Source organism: Sminthopsis crassicaudata, chromosome X, assembly GCF_048593235.1.
Source record: "Sminthopsis crassicaudata isolate SCR6 chromosome X, ASM4859323v1, whole genome shotgun sequence".
Lineage (NCBI taxonomy): Eukaryota > Metazoa > Chordata > Mammalia > Dasyuromorphia > Dasyuridae > Sminthopsis > Sminthopsis crassicaudata.
Genome location: NC_133623.1, coordinates 6427427 through 6447622, shown reverse-complemented (window position 1 = coordinate 6447622; position 20196 = coordinate 6427427). Strand labels below are relative to the sequence as shown.

The window sequence follows — 20196 nt, the reverse complement described above, 5'->3', positions numbered from 1 at the left end:
ACCTCCTCCCCCTGCCTTGCACACAATATTCTTGTTTCTTCCCAGAACTCAATTTCTAATGGGAGGCTGGGAGCACACTGTGTGACATCGGAGGCTGAGAGAAAACAAACCACATTAGAAAAGAACTAAATCCAATTCCTCACCTGACCCCAATCTGACCCCCAAATGGGTGCTAGCAGTCTTGGAGCTGGCCCTGTGCACCGAGGGAGCAGACAGTCCTCTCCATGGCCTAATTTGAGAGACGTGAAAGGAGAGATCCAGACTGGGACTTGCCATGGTCGTTTCTTGTTGGTTATATATACTGTCTCTCCTACGGGGAATCAAACTTCCCTCCTTGGGATTGGTCTTAATAATAACTGATAAAAACTAATTCTAACATACTAGTAACTTATTAATACTAAACAGCTGCCATGTGCTAGGCACTACACAGGACACCAGGGACAGAGACCAAAATCAGGTACCAGGAGGGGACCGAGAACCCCAAAACGTCCTCTCCCGGCATCCAGGAGGGCATGTGCCCATGCAAAGCCCATGGCCAAGGGCAAGCTTTGCTACTTGTAGCCCTTAGTGAGCACGATCTGTAGTTTAGATCCCTGTATACCCAGGGTCGCATAAAAATTTCTCCAGTGAAAAGTTTAAGAATATTTTTAAGAAGTCTTGTGGCTTAAACATTTTCCACTCTGACTCCTTTTCTCCCAAGTCATTTTTGTGTCCCTAGGAAGATAAAAATGGTACACAAATCAAACATTTATTGAGAAGAAATTGCAATTCCTCAAGGTTCCATATGGGCTCACGCCTTATAGTTTAAGAAGCTGGGCTTTAAAGTACCCAGGAAACATACGGTGTTAGCCCCCTTCCCTTCTCTGGCCCAAGAGCTGTGTCCTCTTCTGGGAGGAACATTGGAAGGGGATCGGCCCTTCCAGCTATGTAGCCCGTGATGTCTACCTATGGAGTAAGCTCTTAGGAGCTTGCCCCTTTGAGAGATGGAAAAACTGAGGCTCAGAAAGATAAAAGGCTTTGCTTAAGGTCATACCAATAGCAAACAGAACTGGGGAAGGGACTGTTAAGATGGAGTCCACCATAGCGGGACACGGTATTTCACTAGTGGTAGGTGGCCAGAGAAAATCAGTTGACTTTTGAGGTTTGTGCCCATTTTCCTGAGGGTGAGATATAAGGGCAAAGTCACCTCCTTCCACACACCCCGCACACAGACATAATTCACCAGCCCACTTTGGCCTCCATTGAACGCGTGCCTCCCTCATCGAGTGTCACTCTTACCTTTTGCCGCTTCTCCCACATTTGTGTCTTGGTCCAGGTCCCCACTCTGATGATGGATGCCCAGTTCTCCGAGTTCACGCCAGACATCACACCCATCATGCTGGCCGCCCACACCAACAACTACGAGATCATCAAGTTGCTTGTCCAACGCCGGGTCACCATCCCCCGGCCCCACCAAATTCGCTGCAATTGCGTGGAGTGCGTGTCCAGCTCGGAGGTGGACAGCCTGCGGCACTCTCGCTCACGCCTCAATATCTACAAGGCCCTGGCCAGCCCCTCGCTCATCGCCCTGTCCAGCGAGGATCCCATCCTGACGGCCTTCCGCCTCGGATGGGAGCTCAAGGAGCTTAGCAAGGTGGAAAATGAGTTTAAGGCCGAGTATGAGGAGCTCTCCCAGCAGTGCAAGCGCTTTGCCAAAGACCTCTTGGACCAGGCTCGGAGCTCCCGAGAGTTGGAGATCATCCTGAACCACCGCGATGACCACACAGAGGACCTCGACCCCCAGAAGTGCCATGACCTGGCCAAGCTGAAGGTCGCAATCAAGTATCACCAGAAGGAGGTAAGGAACTCCCTTCTCCCTCAGGAGAGGGGCTTCCCTGGGTCCCAATAGGCCTCTGTGAGCTGCCCAGAAGGCTGATATGCATTATCTTGCTAGGGCCTTCCCAAAGCATTCACGCTCTGGGTTGAGGATTGAGCCGTGTCCTCTGAACTTCTTGTCAGGTTGTCTTACTTCTCAGGCCCTGCCCTCTGCCACCTGCTCATGGCCATCACTGCCAGCACCACCCCATGACAATAATCCCAATGAGCTTTGAGGTTTGCTATCCCCCCTACCCAGATGATCCCATTTGTTCTAGAAGCAGCATTCAGGCCCAGAGCAGCAGCTCTGCTATAGCCCTCCCTGGAGACCCACTTTGGGCTCCGCCTGGGATGGCGTTTTCTAAGGGCCTGCTTTGGTCTCAAGCATTTCCCAAACCCTGATCAGGTGCCATTTGGTTCTTGCTGCTTGGGGCCAGCCCAGAGCTCCTTTGCCACCTGTCCCGACACCTGCCTCCCTCTCCAGCTCAGGGCAAATCACCCTCAAGCACTCTGAGTCCCAGCTATCTGAATTCTTGTGTCTAGGAAAAGCCAGGCTCACAATGACTATTTGCAGGAGGGGTCAAAGGGAAAAGCCATCCCCTTGAAGGACAGGAGGGGAAAGGATGTGGGGCAGATAGGGGATGGGTGTATTTGTTCATGGCCTCAAGGCGGTTTGTAGAGAGCAGTGTAAGTCTGGGTAAAGTTATGTGTTAGTGATGTTCTGGCTGTTATAGGGAGCCATATTGACAAGGAGACTGATTAAGTGCAATCGTTTGGGAGCTGACTCCATCACACAGTGTACGCAAGGTTCGTCCCTCAATGCACCCCACTTCCCTCCTCTGGGGGGGGAGATAGGTTTCGTTAGCTGTTCAGACTCATTTTTCAGTGTAGATGTTGAAATATCGTTCTTTCCAAGCCACTTATTTCACTCCTCATCTTTTTGTATCGATCTTCCACCATCTCTCCAAAGTCCTCGTAATTTGTTATTTCTAATTGTAAAACAATATTCAAGTACGTTGACATGGTCTGGTTTGCTCGGCCATTCTCTAACTGACAGGGGCTCACTCTTTTCCTCCTTTATTGCCAGTGTTTTGTTTCTATCTGATTCCATTGGCATATTTACCTAATAGTGGGACCACTGAGTCAAAGGAAAGAGACAGTTTAATCACTTTTCAGTCATCATTCCAAGTTGATATTCCGAATGATTGGCTTATAATATATATTATAATTATAATTACATTTTTATTATAATTATAATATATAATTTATAATATATATAATATATAATTATAATATATAATTTATAGCTGCATCAACAATGTATCAGTGCACCTATCTTCCCATAGCCTCACAGACAGTTGTAGGTTTTCTTTATTTTTAATCATCTTTGCAAATTTGCAGAATGTGACACCCAAACTGGCAAATATTTATCCATGGCTTCTGCCCAAACTTGCTGCCCATAATATATCACCAAGATAATGATCAACCTTAGCCGAATTAAAGGCCTTAGAGGTCACGGCCCAGGTCAGTGGCCCTCATTCAGTCCCATGCCCTGGGGACAGCCGTGGGTGATAGTAGATAGAAGATGATAGGAACTAGAATCTGAGAGATTGAGGCAACTGGGAACTTATTCTAGATTACTGATTCTCTTTCCCTTGGTGTAAGAAGACACCCATAACTATGTGTACTCTTTGCAGAGCTAAAACATTTAACGTCCAATCAATCCCATGGAGCAGCATTGGCTCTGGTTTTCTGAATGGGGACTAATTAATTTAGTCTATATTCCTTTCCCCCCAACCCTCAGCAACCTTCTTCCCTGTTGGTCTTTCTCATATCTAAATGCTCTTTCCTGTGAATTCTGACCTGCATGATCCCTGTCTGGTACAGTTCCAGAATCGGGCCTTACTTTCTCACAGCTTCCCAAGATGGTCCTGAGCTCCATTTTCTCCCTGTGCTATACCAGTCAGTAAACATTTATTAAAAGCTTACCATGTGCCAGGCACTATGCCATACCCAAGTAGAAACTAATGCTCATGAAGCTTCCACAAATGGAAGTTCCCACTCATGAAGCTTCAAGGGGAAGTTCCTACTCATGTAAGGTCAACAAGTAGAAGTTGCTACCCATGAAGCTTCCTGAACCAGAGGGCTGTTTCCCCTCTTGTCCTAGACACAATCCTTCCAGCCAAGAGAAAAACCAGCTCTAACCCTAATGTTCTTCTATTTGACTGGGTCAAAGGTGGAGAATGCTTCTTTTCCTGGATTGTGCTGACAATTCCAAAGAAGACGCTCAGTCTTAGGCAATCAGCTGGGCAGCTATGCCATCATGCTTTTTGTGCTTTTGCTACCAGCAGTTTTTAAGCACATATTGCATGTTCGCCCCAGGGGCCAGATAAAGTGGAAAGTTGCCCAGAAGAGATGCTCTGTTGCTCAATCGATGGTCCATTTCATCTGGTTTAAGATTCCCCGACCACCTTTCGGTGCAATTAAAGTCTCGAGCCTCACCAAAGGGGTCGGAGCATACTTCTGCCCAGAGTCGTCTATCGGCTGGCAAGAAATGGGATCCCTTTATTCCCGTGCCCCGCTCAGCCTAGCCTTGGGAATATTCTGAGCCTCCTCCCCTAAAGCTCTCACTAGGAACCAGGGGAAGAACACTGGGAGGAAATGCAGGCAATTTGGAGAGTAGTTCAGGAAGAGGGTTGACTCATCAGCTAGGACGGTCTAAGAGATGAACCAGTCTTGGCTACACCTGCTGCAGTTTTGTTTTGAGCTTTGCTTCCACCCCCCCACCCCACCCGCCCCTTTGCCACCACTCCTATTCGAGCAGTTCTCGAACAGCCTTTGCTCAATTGTGGATGAAACCTGGCTCAGAAAGTCACAGCTTGGGATCAATCAAGATTTTTCAAGTCACTCAGGGGTTGAGAGCTCCTTTTCCATATTGTTTGCCTAATGGCCCATTCAGTTCAATGAAACCTTTAATATGTACCCAGAATTCAGGCCATTCCTGCTTGGAAATCTTCAGAACAAAGGCAACACAGGAGCTGGAGGCTTTAGATCCTCCCTTGCAATCCCAGGGGACCTTTGAGAATCTACACGAGTGCCTGTGGCACCTGGGCACACACGTGTGTGTACACATGCACACACACACACACATTTGCATGCACACGTACACTCGGGTACATGTATACCCCAGTATATGGATACACACGTGTACATTTGCACAATAAAATCTGGAGTTCTGAGCTGCTGCTCCAGAAGCCGAGCTGGAAGGGAACTCTACCGTCCCCATTTCACAAGGGAGATTCACGCAGAAATCATTATAGGGACTGGAATTTGAACTCAGGTCCTCTGACTCCTGAGTCAGCACTGTGCTCTGAGTCTCAAGCATGTGTTTGCTGACCTCTCAGAGGCTCTCCAGGTTAATGACCCCCTGCCCCTGCCCCTAACTGGAACAGAATATTGCCTGGAGTATTTCAAGAACTCCCTTTGCCCAATAGGATGACATCCCGAGGTTGGTCCGTCCCGACCATGTAATTAGCTAAAGCAGACCCCCAATGGCTGATAGCCTCTAGCTGAGCCCAGAGCACATTTTATATCCTATCTGGCTGTCTCCTTCCCAAATGGTCTATCCCCACCTATGTCCACCTATGTCCTACTCTTTGTCACACTCTGGGGACAAGAGTGAAATCAATAGAGCCAGTTGAAGGCTCAGTAGATAGGACACAAGGCCTGAAGTCAGGAAGACCTCATTCAAATCTGGCTTCAGACACTTAGTGATTGAGTGACCCCAAGCAGGTCACTTTGCCTCTGTCTGCCTCAACTTCCTCAACTGTAAAATGGGGACAATAATACCCTGGACCTCATGGGATTATTGTGAGGATCATTGAGATGATATTTGCAAAAAGTGTTTAGCATCTGGTCCAGTGGAAATGCTCCTCTTTTTCCTGATCGCCGATTACCTGGTCTTTACCCACATCACCTATGAGTCTGGGATGTGCCATCTTTCAAAACCCATGTCCCATGTCCTCCTCCTCCCCAAAGTCTTCTCAGTCTCCCCCTCTCCCCTCCTGGCCTCTAGTAACATTTCCCACATGACCTCCTTTGCTTATGTAGATTCACGTTTCTCCGGCTCTTTGAAAGGTCAGCCACATAGTGGCCATCTGAGAAAGGTCGGGGCCTTCCGTATTTGGGTGCCTTGCCCATAATTTGTGGCCAATAATTAGGGGGTGGTGTTGGCTGCCCCAGTCATTCAATGCTAAATTTGCATGTAATGATGGGTCCCAATTTTCAGACTTTTCTCTGATATTCTGGGGCTCTTTTGAGATGGAAATCTGACGTGGAATTGGGAAGAAGAAGGGCCTTTTTGAATCTGATCTCATTCGTGTTCTTTCTTCCATGTTGTAAGAAAGAAACTCCACTCTCAGCCACGTGGGTACTTGCAATAGATGTGTCCTTCAAGCTCTCAAAGGGATGGCTAGTTTTCTGTCCTAGCACGGGTGCTCCCATTCCAACGTCAGAGAATGAGCAGGTGAGAAAGGAAGCAGAGCAAGCTGATTCCCGTGGCTCTGTGGGGCTTTCTGCTAAAGTTTCTGTGGTGCAGAGAAGTAACCGAAGGCCTCTCAAGGCAGAAGAGGCCTTCGTGCGGGAGACTTGCAAACGAGTCTTTGGGTCGCCCCTGCCAACAGTAGGGGAGCCTGCCTATTCCCTGCCCCCTACACTGGCTGGCCTTTTGCCCCACCTGGAGAGCAGGAGCCCTGTCACCCCTTGGCTTGGTCCACATGGCTCTGGTCCTGCCCAGCAGGAGCCGGGGGGGTTTCCCCAAAGCCGTTTAGGCCCGATTGGGAGTGGGGGTGGGGATAGCTCAGGAACAAGCTGAGAATTTCCTTGAAGCTTCTATTCCCCTCGCAACACCCACCCTACAAGGCAGCAAACAAACCTTTGCCTTGAGAAAAGTGTGTGATGTGCCATTTGCCTGTTATAGGATGTGACATTTAAGTGTTCATGACCAGTGTTTAAGTGATTGAGAGCAGGGGGAAGAGCTGTGTTGTTGAGCTGCTTCTTCTGATTCCCAGGGAGGAAAGAGCCGGGGGGCTAGGAGACTCCCTCCCCGATCGCTCAGCCTGAACCGTACTTTGCTCATGATGGTGCTACGGTCACGGGCGGCTCTCCCAAAGCAGCTAGCCAGAATCTTGGGGGGCGGAGAAGCTGCTTGTGAGAAGTTATCCCTGGACTCTTCAGGATGGGCAGACAGAGGATGCCCCCCAAAGGAACCCCATCCCCATTTTCTGGGACCTCTGAAGGTTTTCGAGCTCAGCCAGGAGATGAGCCATGATTAAGCTGCTCTATGTCAGGAGATGTTTCCCTGCATCAGAGGACATGGACCATGGACACAGGGCTAGGAAGATAGACATATGGCTTGTGCAGAGTCCCAGACTGAGGCTGGAGAGGTATCCAGATCCTGGAGCCCTGAGTGCCAAGGTGGACCATGAAGGAGCAGAGTCCCGAAAGGTAGAGCCCTGACCCCTAAGTGAGCATCAGAATAGTCTTGGAGTCATCTTAGCTGCAAAGATAGCTCAATGTAGTTACAAACAGGCCCACGGGCCGAGCTGTGGCCTCCTGGAAAGGTCTGGGGCTGCTGAGATATAGAGGCAACTTCCAGCCTCCAGAGGCTCCAGCTGCCAATGGAGCTCCCCATGAGAGCTGGAGGACTCAGGAGACCTTATGAGACCCCGATCTCCATCGCCTCCTTCCCCTTCCCTGGCCCTTCCTCCAGCCGCATCTGAAGCACTCCCTCGAGCTCAATTTGCTGTGTCCTCACGGGGCCGTGGACACATCTGTGAGATGCCTCAAGTTGAGGTGCCACGTATGCCAGCTTGACAACTGCTCTCAGCAGCTGTGGTAGCCCTAGGCCCCAATCTCCACAAGCTCAGCTGTCTGGCTGAGAGAAAGGCTTCAGCTTGGCATGGGGCTGGGGCTTTCAAAACACCAGCAAAGAGCAAGAGATGGAGTGGGCTTGCTGTGTCGGGCCGCAGGCCAGCAGAACTTAGGCAGGGGGTGGAAGCTTTAGAGGCAGATTTCAGTTCATGGCATCGCTGAGCTGGAAAGGAAAGCATAGGTCATTTAGTGTAGACCCCAGGTTAGGGGTTTACACCAGCAAAAGGATGCTCAGCACCTCCCGGGGCAGCCCACTGGACTTTTGGAGAATTCCTGTTCCTGAGAAGCCTTTCCTCTGGCCATGTCTTATCCATCATGTCCAACTGGGGCAGGGGCGAGGGAGGGAGGGAGCAGTAGATCAAAGTGAGTTCTAGTTGTAGTTTTTGTATTGGAGAGATCGGCCAGATATGGAAATGGAGGCCTGGCAGACAGCTGTGAATTTGGAACTAGAGTTCAGGAGAGAGATGAGGGCAGGATGCATAGAGCTCATCGTCCTAGCACCATTTTCTTTCTTTTTTTTTTTTTTTTTTTTTTTTCCTGAGGCTGGGGTTAAGTGACTTGCCCAAGGTCACACAGCTAGGAAGTTAAGTGTCTAAGACCAGATTTGAAATCGGGTCCTCCTGAATTCAAGGTTGGTGCTCTATCCACTGCGCCACCTAGCTGCCCCCCTAGCACCATTTTCAATGTACAGAAAACCTTCCTGTCTGATGCGTCTTTTGAGAGGTGGCAAGCCCCTCCTCCCTGAAGGGCTTTCAGCAAAAGCTGAACTGTCCATGGGGGTGTTAAAGTGGAGCTTCCTCTTTAGGCAGGCCTCAGGGGGTCCCAAAGATTCTGGAGATCCTCTTTCTAAAGGGAAGATGTCTTCCAAAGCTCCCTATTGGAGCAGTGGGATGCCCATCAAATCAGAAGCCCATTCATGGCCACATGACTGAGGTTACCTGCTCCCAAAGGTTAAAGGAGGCCTCCAGTCTCTGAATGTCAGAGAGGAGGATGCCATTCCCAAAGAGACACTCTCGCCAAGTGAAAAAGCCACATTTGAATACACCAGCTGCTCAGAGAAAGATCTCGTGTGCTTGTTGCCTCCCCCCAGCAACAGAGCATTCTAGCGCAGGAGGAAGGGAGCAGCTCGGGAAAGAGTGCTTTCAAATTTAAGCCAAGCTTGGCCCAGGATTCGGAGAATTCTAATGGCTCATCACGATGGGCCACATTTGCTGTCGGTTCGCTGCCATGGGCTTTATTGAAGGATACATAAAGACAGAGTCAAATCAGCAGGCTCTAAGGAGCCCTAAATGGTCCTGGCCCCTCAGATGGTCGTCCCCTACCCATCCCAGGTTGGGTCCCAAACCCAGAGCTTTGATGGTTGCCACCATTGTGACAGAATCAATAGACCTGCCCCTGGATGGGGATGGTTGTGGCTTAATTCTCTAGTCCGGAGATCCATGTAGAGGGGACCTCAGCTATAGCTCCATGTGATTTATACTTCCAGAGTATTTTGTCAACTCCAGAGTCATATTCTCAAGGCCTTGATGGCTAACTAGACTCGAACCCAAGGGGTGAAGGGTGAAGTGAAATGTACAATGAGCCTTTCTTTGGAGAACAACTTCTTCTAACAACAGTTCCCAGCCTGAAAAACCAACATCAGGCTCGTCCTGATCCCTTGAATACCCCAAATACCCATTGTGAGTATACACAACACCATACTACAGGGAAATGCTTGTGCATCTTACGTCTAGTTGTTCTGGTCCGCATCCTAAAGTTGAGCACAGGGATTCACTCAATGTGCAGGAGTTTTTCAATATACTGTTAAAAATTGTATTATTTTTCCCAATTACATGTTAAGCCATTTTTAGCATTCACTTTTCGAAGATGTTGATTTCCAAATTTTTCTCCCTCTTTCCCTCTGCTCCCCTTTTCTAAAAATGGTTAGCAAGTTGATATAGGTTATACATGTGCTATCATATAAAACACATTTCTATATTTGTCAGTTGTGAAAGAAAAAAAAAAACAGATCAAAAGAGAGAAAACACACAAGGAATAAAGCAAGTGAAGAAAATGCTTCAATCTGCATTCAGAATCCATCAGCACTTCATCTGGATGTGGATAGCATTTTTCTTTTGTGAGTCCTTTGTAATTGTACGGGATTGTCATGTTGTTAAGAAGAGCCGAGTCGTTCAAAGTTGGTCAGCACACAGTGTCATTGACGCTGTGTACAATGCTTTCTTAGTTCTGCTCATTTCACTTTGCTTAAGTGAGTACAAGTCTCTGCAGGTTTTTTGGAAATCTCCCTGTTCTTCATTTCTTATTGTCCAGCAGTATTCCATTACATCCGTATGGCACACTTGTTTAGCCGTTCCCCAATTAGTGAGCATCCCCTTAATTTCCAATATTTCACCACCACAAAAGGGTACTAAATTTTTTTTTTTTGCACATTTCACTTTTTTACGATCTTTTTGGGATACCGACCTAGTAGCGGTATTTCTGGATCGGTTTGGTTGCCCGTTGGGAGTAGTTCCAAATGGCTCTGGAGCAGGGCCGAATCAGTTCCCAACTCCACCAAGAGTGCATCAGTGTCCCAATTTTTTACATCCTCTCCAAGATTTATCATTTTCCTTTTTTTTTTTTTATCATTTTTGCAAATTTAATAGTACTTCCGAGTTGTTTTAATTTCCATTTCTCTGATCAAAAGGAATTTTGGAGCACTTCTTCCTACGTCTATAGATAGCTTTGATTGCTTCATCTGAAAGCTGCCCATTCATATCCTTTGGCCATTTATCAATTGGGGAATGACTTGTATTCTTATAAATTTGATTTAGTTCTCTATAAATTTGAGAAATAAGGCCTTTATCAGAGACACTTGCCATAAAATCTGTTTTGCAACTTACTGTTTTCCTTCTCATCTTAGTTGCAGTGGGGTTTTTTGTATAAAAGCTTTTTATTTTAATATAATCGAGTGATTCTATTTTATATTTCATAATGCTGTCTCTCACTTGGTCATGAATTCTTCCCTCACCCGTAGATGTGACAGGTATACTATTCCTTGCTTTTCTGATTTGTTTATGGTGTCACCCTTTATGTTTAATCATGCACCTATTTTGATCTTTTCTTGGTATATGGCCTGAGATGTTAGTCTAAACCTAGTTTGTGTCCTATTGTTTTCAAGTTTTCCCAGCAGTTTTTGTCAAATACTGGGTTCTTATCCCAGGAACCGGAGACTTTGGGTTTATAATTATTATAGTAGATTATTAGTCATTGACTATTCTTCTGATTCATAACTCTATTTCTTAGGTATTACCAAATGGTTTTGATGACTGGTACTTTTTTGGCAGTTTGATTGACATGGCACTGAGTAAATAGATCAATTTAGATAGGATTGTCATTTTTCTTATGTTAGCTCAGCCTACCCATGAACAATTAATATTTTCCCATTGCTTTAGATTTGCTGTTATTGGTGTGAAAAGTGTTTTGTAATTGTGTTTATATAGTTCCTATGTTTGTCTTGGCAGGTAGACTCCAAATATTTTATATTGCTTACAGTCGTTTTAAATGGAGCCTATTCTCCTTTTTAAGCAATTGTTTTCTTTTTCCAACCTGTTGATTCTATTTGCATAATTTTCATGCATCCCTCTCATTTCTTTTCCCATTATTTCTTCTACTTATCATATGATTTTAAGAAGCTTTTGAATTTTTCTAAGAGTTCCTTCTGGGCTAGGGACCATTTCCAATTTTGCATCGGGATTTTGCGCAAAGGCATTTTGACAGCTTCATCCTCTTCTGAGTTTCTGTCTTGAACTTCCCTGTCACTGTAATAACTTTCTATGATCAGTTTCTTTTTTGCTGGGGTTTTTTTTTAGTTCTTCTTTTTTTGCCTTTTTCTTTCCTTTTAAATTTGAGCTCTAGTGTCAGGATGGAGAGGGTACTGAAGCCTCTGGATGTTATTTGTTTGCCTCTTAAGGCACACGACAGTTCTCGGAGCTGGAGTCTGCCATTGCCCTGGTTATGCTGATCCTGGTGTGGCTTTTGCCCATTCCACCACTCTGGGTATCAAGATCTACAGCTGGTTTGCTGAGATGGAGCCTGCTGCCCAGTTGCTGGGATGCTTCCTGTCCTGAACCGTATTCCCCTTTTACACTTAGACCCACATTTCCTGCCCATCTTCCAAGTTTCTTGGGATCAAAGATTGTTTCGCCCTTTCTTTTTTGTCAGTTCTGCGGTGCCGGGATTTGTTTATGGTTGTTTGGAAGTGAATATGGGAGATTTATGACAATTTACTGTTTACTCTGCCCTCTTGGCTGGAAGTCCTTCCCTTCTCTTAAGTGCCAAAAAATAGAACATCAGTCATTCCTTATTATCATTTCCCGACCAACAACATCCCTTTTGCTCCTATGTTCCTTTGGTGGCGTCCTTCTCTCTGAGTCTTCTTCATTCCCTGTTTGTTAAAGGCTGCACCCTGCACATGCCTCCCCTGGATCTCTTCCATTTTAATTCTTTGAAGACGACTATTCCATGAATGCAGCAATACAGAGCCTTGGAAGAGTACTGCCATTGAAAGAATGGATGATTTGCGTGACGCTTGCGCTCATTAAAAAAGAGGTGATCGAGCCTGTCGTCCTCCACCTGTTTGATTCCGGCCATTCCTCGTCGACCCTTTACTGTATTAGATAGACGCCCTTTCCAATGCAGACAGTGGACCAGGTGCAGCTTGTGGTCTGAGCAAGCACCATTCCTAATACTTTTGAATAGCATCATAAATTGCAGCAGCTGCATCCCCCAAAGCCTCGGCCCCAGCTGCTTCTCTCTTCCCATTTGGCCCGATAAGGCCACCACTTCCCAGCATTATAGTCCCTCAGGGAGACGGCAGCCACCAACCTCGTGGCCAACAACTAAGCCGAGAAGAACAAAAGCAGTCATTTGGTAAGAACTCGTGGATATGACTTGGTTGATGGACTTTAGCTATTACAAAGCTGTTTCAACACATGCCCAGAGTTGGAACATGCTCACTTAGAAGGATGATAATGAACACCAGCATTTATATAGCGCTCAAGGGATGCTCTGCTACAGCCCTGTGAAGTGGGGAGACAGGTGCTGTTAGTACAATATTATAATTACATATATATTTTTGTGTGTGTAATTATAATAGTGGTGAGGAAACTGAGGCTGAGAGCAATTAAATTGCAAATGAGGCAAAATCTGTCCCAGGAGCCCCTCCTTTTGCAGGAAAGCAACCATTCTCTTTGGCATATTGGCCCTGAGTGGCAGCTGGGCCCAAGATGTCGAACGGCCACCGGCCACAAGGGAAAACACAGCCTAGAGAAGGGCGTGGAGATCTCAGAGCACAAAATCAGACAGGCAGGCCCAAATCCAAAGGCCATGGCTGCCGGATATCCAGCTGAGCCACAGAAACCCAAGGAGAGGGCTGGGGTAAAAAGCTCCCAGAGTTCAGAGAGGCTTTGTTCTAGAGCCTGCTTACACCTTTTCCTTGGGACAGTACACCGGCCTTCTCAGCCTGCTAAGGACCCAGGGAGCTGGCAAGCCTGGGGTGGTAGTTTCCTTCTAAAGCTTAGGTCAAAAGCTTCATAGGAGGAGAGAGCAAGGGACTGTGGGATTCGAGCTAGAAGGGACTTGAGGAGCCTCATCTTCTTATTGTACAGTGAAAGAAACCCAACCTCAGGGAGGAAATCGACTTTTCCAAGAGCACTCAAAAAGTGAGAGGCAAAGCTGGGATTGGGATCCAGGTCTCCCGCCTCCCAATTTTTGACTGCATGATGCAAAGATGAACAAGATCAAGTCCCTGACTAGATGACACACTCCATGGTATGGAGCAGAAGAAGATAACCAAGATCCAAGAAGGGAAAAGACCAGCATTGCCCCCAAAAGCTCAGCCATTGGCCTTGATGCAGAGATCCCCATTGCATAGCCCAGATCACCCTCTGGTGCCTTCCAACTCCCTCTGGGCCCAAGAAGAGCGCTAAGCTCTTTGGGGATTCCAATGAGATCACTCGGCTGAAGTGCTAGAGAACAATTAACTTGGCTTAGGATCAGGGCTATTACTTGTGCTCGGCCTTCCTGTTGCCCAGGAGCAGCATATACCTCTTCATGTCCTTCCATGGCTGTCCATGTGACCTCATCTGTAGTCTTTTCCCCATCCTGATGGCACTGGCCCGATTGTGTTCTGGTTTCTCACAATTCCTCCTCCAACATGGCTCCTAGAACTGAACCAGGCTCCTCAGGTGAGCTCTGAACAGGATACGGCTTGGGGAGGGAGAGCTCCCCTCCTCATTGTACTCTCTGCCACCAAGCTCTCCATCTGGTGTCCATCTGGGCCTTCTTCAGCTTCGATTTGGCTAATTGAGTCACCACAATTTTGCCTTTCTTTGTATCCCCAGCACTTATCACCCTTCCTGGCCCCTACGTGATAATCATTTAACAAATGCTTGTGATGGTCTGCCGCATCCCACATGCTGGGGTTTGGGATGGACTGCTCCAATTTAGAGACATGTCTAGGATGCGAGACATAATGTAGCTTGCTACTCAAGCAAAAATTTGAGGAAAATGGCACTGAGACCAAAGAAGGGTCAGGATGTTCTGTTTTCCCTGCCAGTCAGGGCCAACGGCTCAGGGATGGCAGTTACTAAAAGGTCTTCCACAGCTCTTCAGGAGAATAGGCCACTCGAGGCTCTTGTCTGTTAGGATGTTACCCTTTTAGCCATTTGATTGTACCTTTTCAGGCAAACCAGTCTCCATCATTCTATCCATCCCACCTCACCCTCTGAACCAATCAAGTGATTTTCATGTCTGCTATTACTAATATTGCCATCTCCAAAGCAAAATCGCCTTCTTTGTAGCTTTTCGGAGAGCCATCCCATAGTCCTCCCTGTCATGGATTATTTGGGAGCAGGCTTTGGAGTTGACATAAGAATTGAAAGGAGGTGAGGAGAAAACTGGTTGATGGCGCTCTAGACTGTAGAGCATTTACTATGTCATTTGTAATACCCCAGTTGGGTCCTTAGCCTTATTCTGCTGATCTATGGGACCCCTACTCTTCCAAGTCTCATTTGGGGGACTGCCATATAGAGGAGCTGTGGCCCAAGATGGGGCCCCCTTCCAATCAGTTCTAGTCTTGGCCAGACTGTGATGTAGGGAGCCGTCCTTATGAAGTCTTCCGGAGACTGTCCTGGGCCTTCTGTTCTTGTCTCTCCCCCTTCATCCTGAGGCCTTATCTACTTCCTCAGCTTTACCTTTCACCTCTCTCCAGATGACTCCAGGGCAAGAACACTTGAACTGTGATTCTGTCCCTCCAAATGGGATATCTTTTGGCCCCACATAATTTTCTTCCGCCCCATCATCTGTTTCTAGGCAATTTCATCTCTGGGCTTCCTTATCGGTCCCAGTAACCCAGACACAAATGTTCCGAAGAATCCCTGACCATTGGCCTCTTTGCTCTCCCTTTGCAAGTTCCCCATGGGATATCTTCCTAGTCTCAAGCCCTGCCCGCCCCAGTCCCTTAGCTCTTGCTCCATCAGCCTCCTGGCTCTCTTCCCAGCTGCCAGCCCCGTCCCAGGCTGTACCAGCCCTTTCTGCACACAGAAGACAGATTTCTCTCCCAGCAGGCTCATTACATCACTCCCATGTTGCCACCTTTCACTGGCTTTACGATACCCAAGGTTCTCACTGCAGCCTTCTGTCTAGTTGTAGGACTTCCATCTCCTCGGCTTGACCACAAATAAGCCCTGTGGCTGGGAGGGAGAGCACTGATTGTCCCCCTCTGAGCCGTATCAGCCCTCCCCTCTTCAGGGCTCCTCTGAGGCAGCCTCTGGAGGCTGGTTCTCATTTCTTTCAGCCTCTCGAGCCTGGTCTCCCATCTCATTCCAAATGCTGTTCTTGTCTTCCCCCCCCCCCCCAGCCCCGAGTGAGCAAACAGCTCGGCGTTCCCACCTGAGCGTCTGCTCCTGAATTTCTGCCAGCCCCCAGATCTCCTGACCCCGAATATCAGGGCAGATGTTCACCAGCCAAGGCGGGAAGGAAGCTAATTACCATAATGATTTGCAATTGCTCAGCTATGGTAATGAAAGTATATATTAATTTGTTCATAAAATGCAACTAGTAGTTAATAATGCTTTTCCTCTTCAAAGTACTAGACAAATATTAGCTCGTGAATCTTAAGTCTTGGCAAAATTCATTATCTTGGTTGTTATAGGGGAATAAAGCCAGGTGATGAGTTGAGCAGAAGAACAGAGCTTATCTCCACCCCAGTGGCCCACAGCCTCCCCCAACTCCCAGAGCCCCTCGGAAGCTCCGCATTAGTGCTCATACCCGTAGGTGAAACTCCTGTCGGAACTTGGGTCAGAACCGGCTAGCCCACAGGGAAAGGGGTGAGTTGGAGGAGGAAGAATCCATTACCCGCTTGCATCCAACCCCCCTTGGGAGGCCGTTGCCCATCTTGGGCAGAGCCATTGTGAGTTGGCAGGCGGGAGAGAACACCGTGACTCACAGCCCATCCCAGTACCATTTGCAGAACACTTCTTTTTCTTACCTAAGTGCTTTTAAACAGGGGTCTGCCACTTGAGAGCTGTTCCTTTATAACATTGACTTCCCAGGATCCCCGGCTTGGGTGCCCCTCTCAGCCCTGGTCCTTTATATATCTGGCACGTTTTCGGTATTGGCTTATGGGGTTGTTGAACTATGTCTTCCCTGCCTTGAGGTCAGTGACTGTCTCATAGTTGTCTCTGGGCTCTCCACGCCAGCTTGGCCTGACACGTGACTTTTTCACATACGCTTGAAGTTGAAGAAATAATTGTTATGATTTCCAAGCAGAGAGTCCCTGAGAGGCCTGTTGGTCACTGAAGTCAAGCCCTGTATTCATTCATGCCAAGAACCCCAGTAGTCATCCTCCTCTGGGAGATTGCGAATTTGAGACCTAGACCCTGCCCTCAAGAATCCATGGTCAAAATGGAGATGTGAACCATCTCTATCTCTAGATAGAACCTTGCTACTGGGGATGCTCTGCCCACTTTATTCTACCTTTTAGCTTCCCAGATTTCCTTTTTTTTTTTTTTTTTTTTTTTTTTGGTGCGGCAACTGGGGTTAAGTGACTTGCCCAGGGTCACATAGCTAGGAAGTGTTAAGTGTCTGAGGCCAGATTTGCACTCAGATCCTCCTGACTTCAGAGCTAGTTCTCTATCCATCTCCCAGATGTCTTCTCCCTTAAGATTGCTTTCTGTCCTGTCAACCAAAAGATCAGAGGAGGCGAGATTGGATGGATGGAAGCAAAGAGTGATGGTTAATGGCCTAATGTCAATGGGGCTGGAATATCTCAGGGCCGTCTACTGGACCCAGTGCTAGTTCACACTTTTGGTCAATGAGGTGGTTCCGCCGATTTGGAGATTACAGTCAAGTTGGGAAAAATAGCTTAAAATGAGGAGGTAGTGACCAAGTCAAGGTCACCGAGGACCTTGGCAAGATTCAGCTTAGGGTGAAGTTCAAGAAGGATCTATGGAAACTCTTGCACTTGGAACCAAAAAATTAACTCCAAGAATATCCAAAGCTTGGCTATATCATAAGCACAATGAAAGGGATTTGGAGATTTGACCGGATTACAATGAGTACCATGTCGTGGCAGCTTAAAAGGCTAAGGCCAGTTTGAGCTTCATTAAGCACCTACTGTGTGCCAGGCACTGTGCTAAGCACTTTATAAGTATGTTCTTATTTGATCCTTACAAGCACCCTGAGAGGTAGATCCCTGTTTTACACATAAAGAAATTGAGGCAGTCAAAAGCTAACTAACTTGGCCAGGCTTTCACAACTAGTAAAATTTAGATGAGCTCAACTTAACTTGGGTCTTCCTGACTCCAGACTCAGTGCTTTATCCACTGTATTCCCTCAGAGAACATGGTTTAAGACAGAATGGCAGACCTAAGTTCAAATTCGCCCTCAGACACTTAATACTTCCTAGCTGTGAGACCCTGGCAGGTCACTTAACCCCAATTGCCTCAGATAAAAAAAAAAAAAAGCTGGAGAGGAAGCCAATCAGCATGGCCAAGGACTATAATTAGCCTGTCTAGACTTTTTCATATGCTAGTAATTAATGATAGACCTTGCTTTATAACCTTATTGGATATGGTGCTAAAAGGCACCATAATACACAAAACACTGACCCTAAAGTTAGGAAGCTCTGAGTTCAAATTTCTTTTTTTATTATAACAGTTTATTTTTTTCCCCCCCCTGAGGCTGGGGTTAAGTGACTTGCCCAGGGTCACACAGCCAGGAAGTGTTAAGTGTCTGAGACTAGATTTGAACTCGGGTCCTCCTGACTTCAGGGCTACTGCTCTATCCACTGCGCCACCTAGCTGCCCCCTTATTATAACATTTTTGACAGTACATATGCAAAAACATGGCACCCAAATGTGATACAGTAAGGTCAGAGTTAGCACTCTGAGGCGACCGTGTCCTTAGGGCAAGCCGCAGTCAAGATCCCATTGATGTTCTAGGATGGTCGAATCTTGATAGTCACTCATCTAAGGATTATGGTGCCCTAAAACCCCAGGATCTTTTTTCAAGACAAACCACTACCTTAACTGTGCCTTCTCTGCTTTCTAGTGTTCCTTTCATGTAGCTTTCCATTTCTAATTTACTGGACCTGTGATTTCATCAATGTGAGGAACTCCTGGTATGGAAACTCCTTTCATTGACACAGACTAGCACCCTCTCTGTTCTTTAAGGTGTTTCAGTGTCCGGAGCACCTTACCATGCCTGGACAAATGGCCTGGCCAGCCCAGGATGGGAGCAAGATGGATGCCTCTCGTTGGCAGCCAGCTCGAGCAGACTTTGCTCCTGAGCTCCCAAAGCCCAGAAGCACACATGAGAGCCAGCCGCACACATCAGAGCCAGCCGCTCACGCCGACAGCTGCAGAAACGAGTCTTATCCGCTAGTTTGGTGGGGGGATTGGGAGAGAACTGCCCTTGCTGACATGGGGTACAGTCAGAGCACTGACTGCCTGGCTGGTGAGAAGAAGGGAAAGCTGTTTTGTTGTGTGTGTGTGTGTGTGTGTGTGTGTGTGTGTGTGTGTGTGTGTGTGAGAGAGAGAGAGACAGAGACAGAAAATAACACACAGAAACAGAGGAGACAGCCAGATTGATTCTTTTCTGAGGGGGCTGTCCATTAGCAAGCAGCACCCCCAGGCTTCAGTAGGGTTAGACACAGAGCCTTTGAGCCCTGGGGTACCACAGAACTTCCTACTTGTGGCAAAGGCCTATGCAGAGTTCAGGAGCCTATGGGAAACAGAAGTGTCACAGGAGGGAAAGGCAAGTGAGATGCTGGAGGCAGGTCCTCGGCAAGCTTCCCTCCAGAGCAAGTGGCAACTGACGCAAGTCGCTCAGGAAAGCCATTCCACCTCCATTCCCCCCTCCCAGCCCCCATCCCATGGCCCTCCCCTCCCCTTCCCTCCCTGTTTTCTCTCCACCCATCCCCAAGTGGTGACATTTCTAAGCTAGACTAATTAGTTCCCTGAGTAATCTGAGCAACTTAAGGCTGCTGAGGAGGAAATGTGCTATTTCCTCCCCCACCCCAATCCCTGAGGTAACAGTTATTCATTTTAATACTAACTTAACCCTGAGGAAGGAGGAAAAACCCAGCCCCCAGCAGAGCCAGCTAGGGGGGAGATTTTGGACCCGCCACTTTGGCTGAACCCCAGACTCTGTGAGGGGCAAAGGAGGTCCAATGTGTAAATGTCCAAGAGCCGCTGATTGGGATCCTGGAAGTCAGAGGAATCATGGGATTTCATTGAGTAAATGGGGGTGGAGGTGACATGGTCTGCCCTGTGCTTTAGAAGAATCACTTTGGCCATGGAAGACATGATGGATTGGGATGGGAGGAGATTGGGAATCAGGGAGATTTGTTAGGAGGTTGCCAATCGAGAGTCTCAGTAAAAGGCAACGAGGGCACCATCAGGATGGTAGTGGAATCGGAGGAGAACAGTGAAACAACAAGATGTGACCATTTCAGCCTGGCCCCTGGAAAACAGAACTTGGAACTTTGGAGCTCTTGCCAAAGGTTACTTGGGTCACCCATGGGCAAGGAGGCAGATTTTGCTCGGGTGATAGAAAAGGCCTTCCTAACAATTACAAGGGCTCCAAGGAGAGCTCTGGGAGGTGGGAGGCTAGCCTTCACTCCAAGTCATCGGGCAAACAATGCTCAGGGGTACCCAGAAAGGGTCTGAGGTCAGAAACAGATGGGACGGTTTGCCTCTGAGGTTGGAGCAGCCTCCTGCCTCGTCTTCCCCGGCTTTCTCCTGCCCAGATCTGTGCCTCCTTTCATAAAATATCTTCAGGTCTACTCAGCTTGGCTCTTTTTGAGGTGAGGCCATGCTTCCTACTCCCTGTCAGAAATGACCAAGTTGCTTGGGAGCTGGGAGTCCC

General features: G+C 47.6%; 1 protein-coding gene across 1 annotated transcript in view; it reads left to right on the top strand.

The window, feature by feature from the left end:
- The window catches only part of TRPC5 (transient receptor potential cation channel subfamily C member 5), a 154958-nt gene that overhangs the window by 91167 nt on the left and 43595 nt on the right, over nucleotides 1-20196 (top strand). Inside the window, exon 4 of the mRNA XM_074278255.1 lies at nucleotides 1316-1837. Within this exon, the coding sequence (XP_074134356.1) occupies nucleotides 1316-1837 (522 nt within the window). The remainder of the gene's footprint in view (nucleotides 1-1315; nucleotides 1838-20196) is intronic.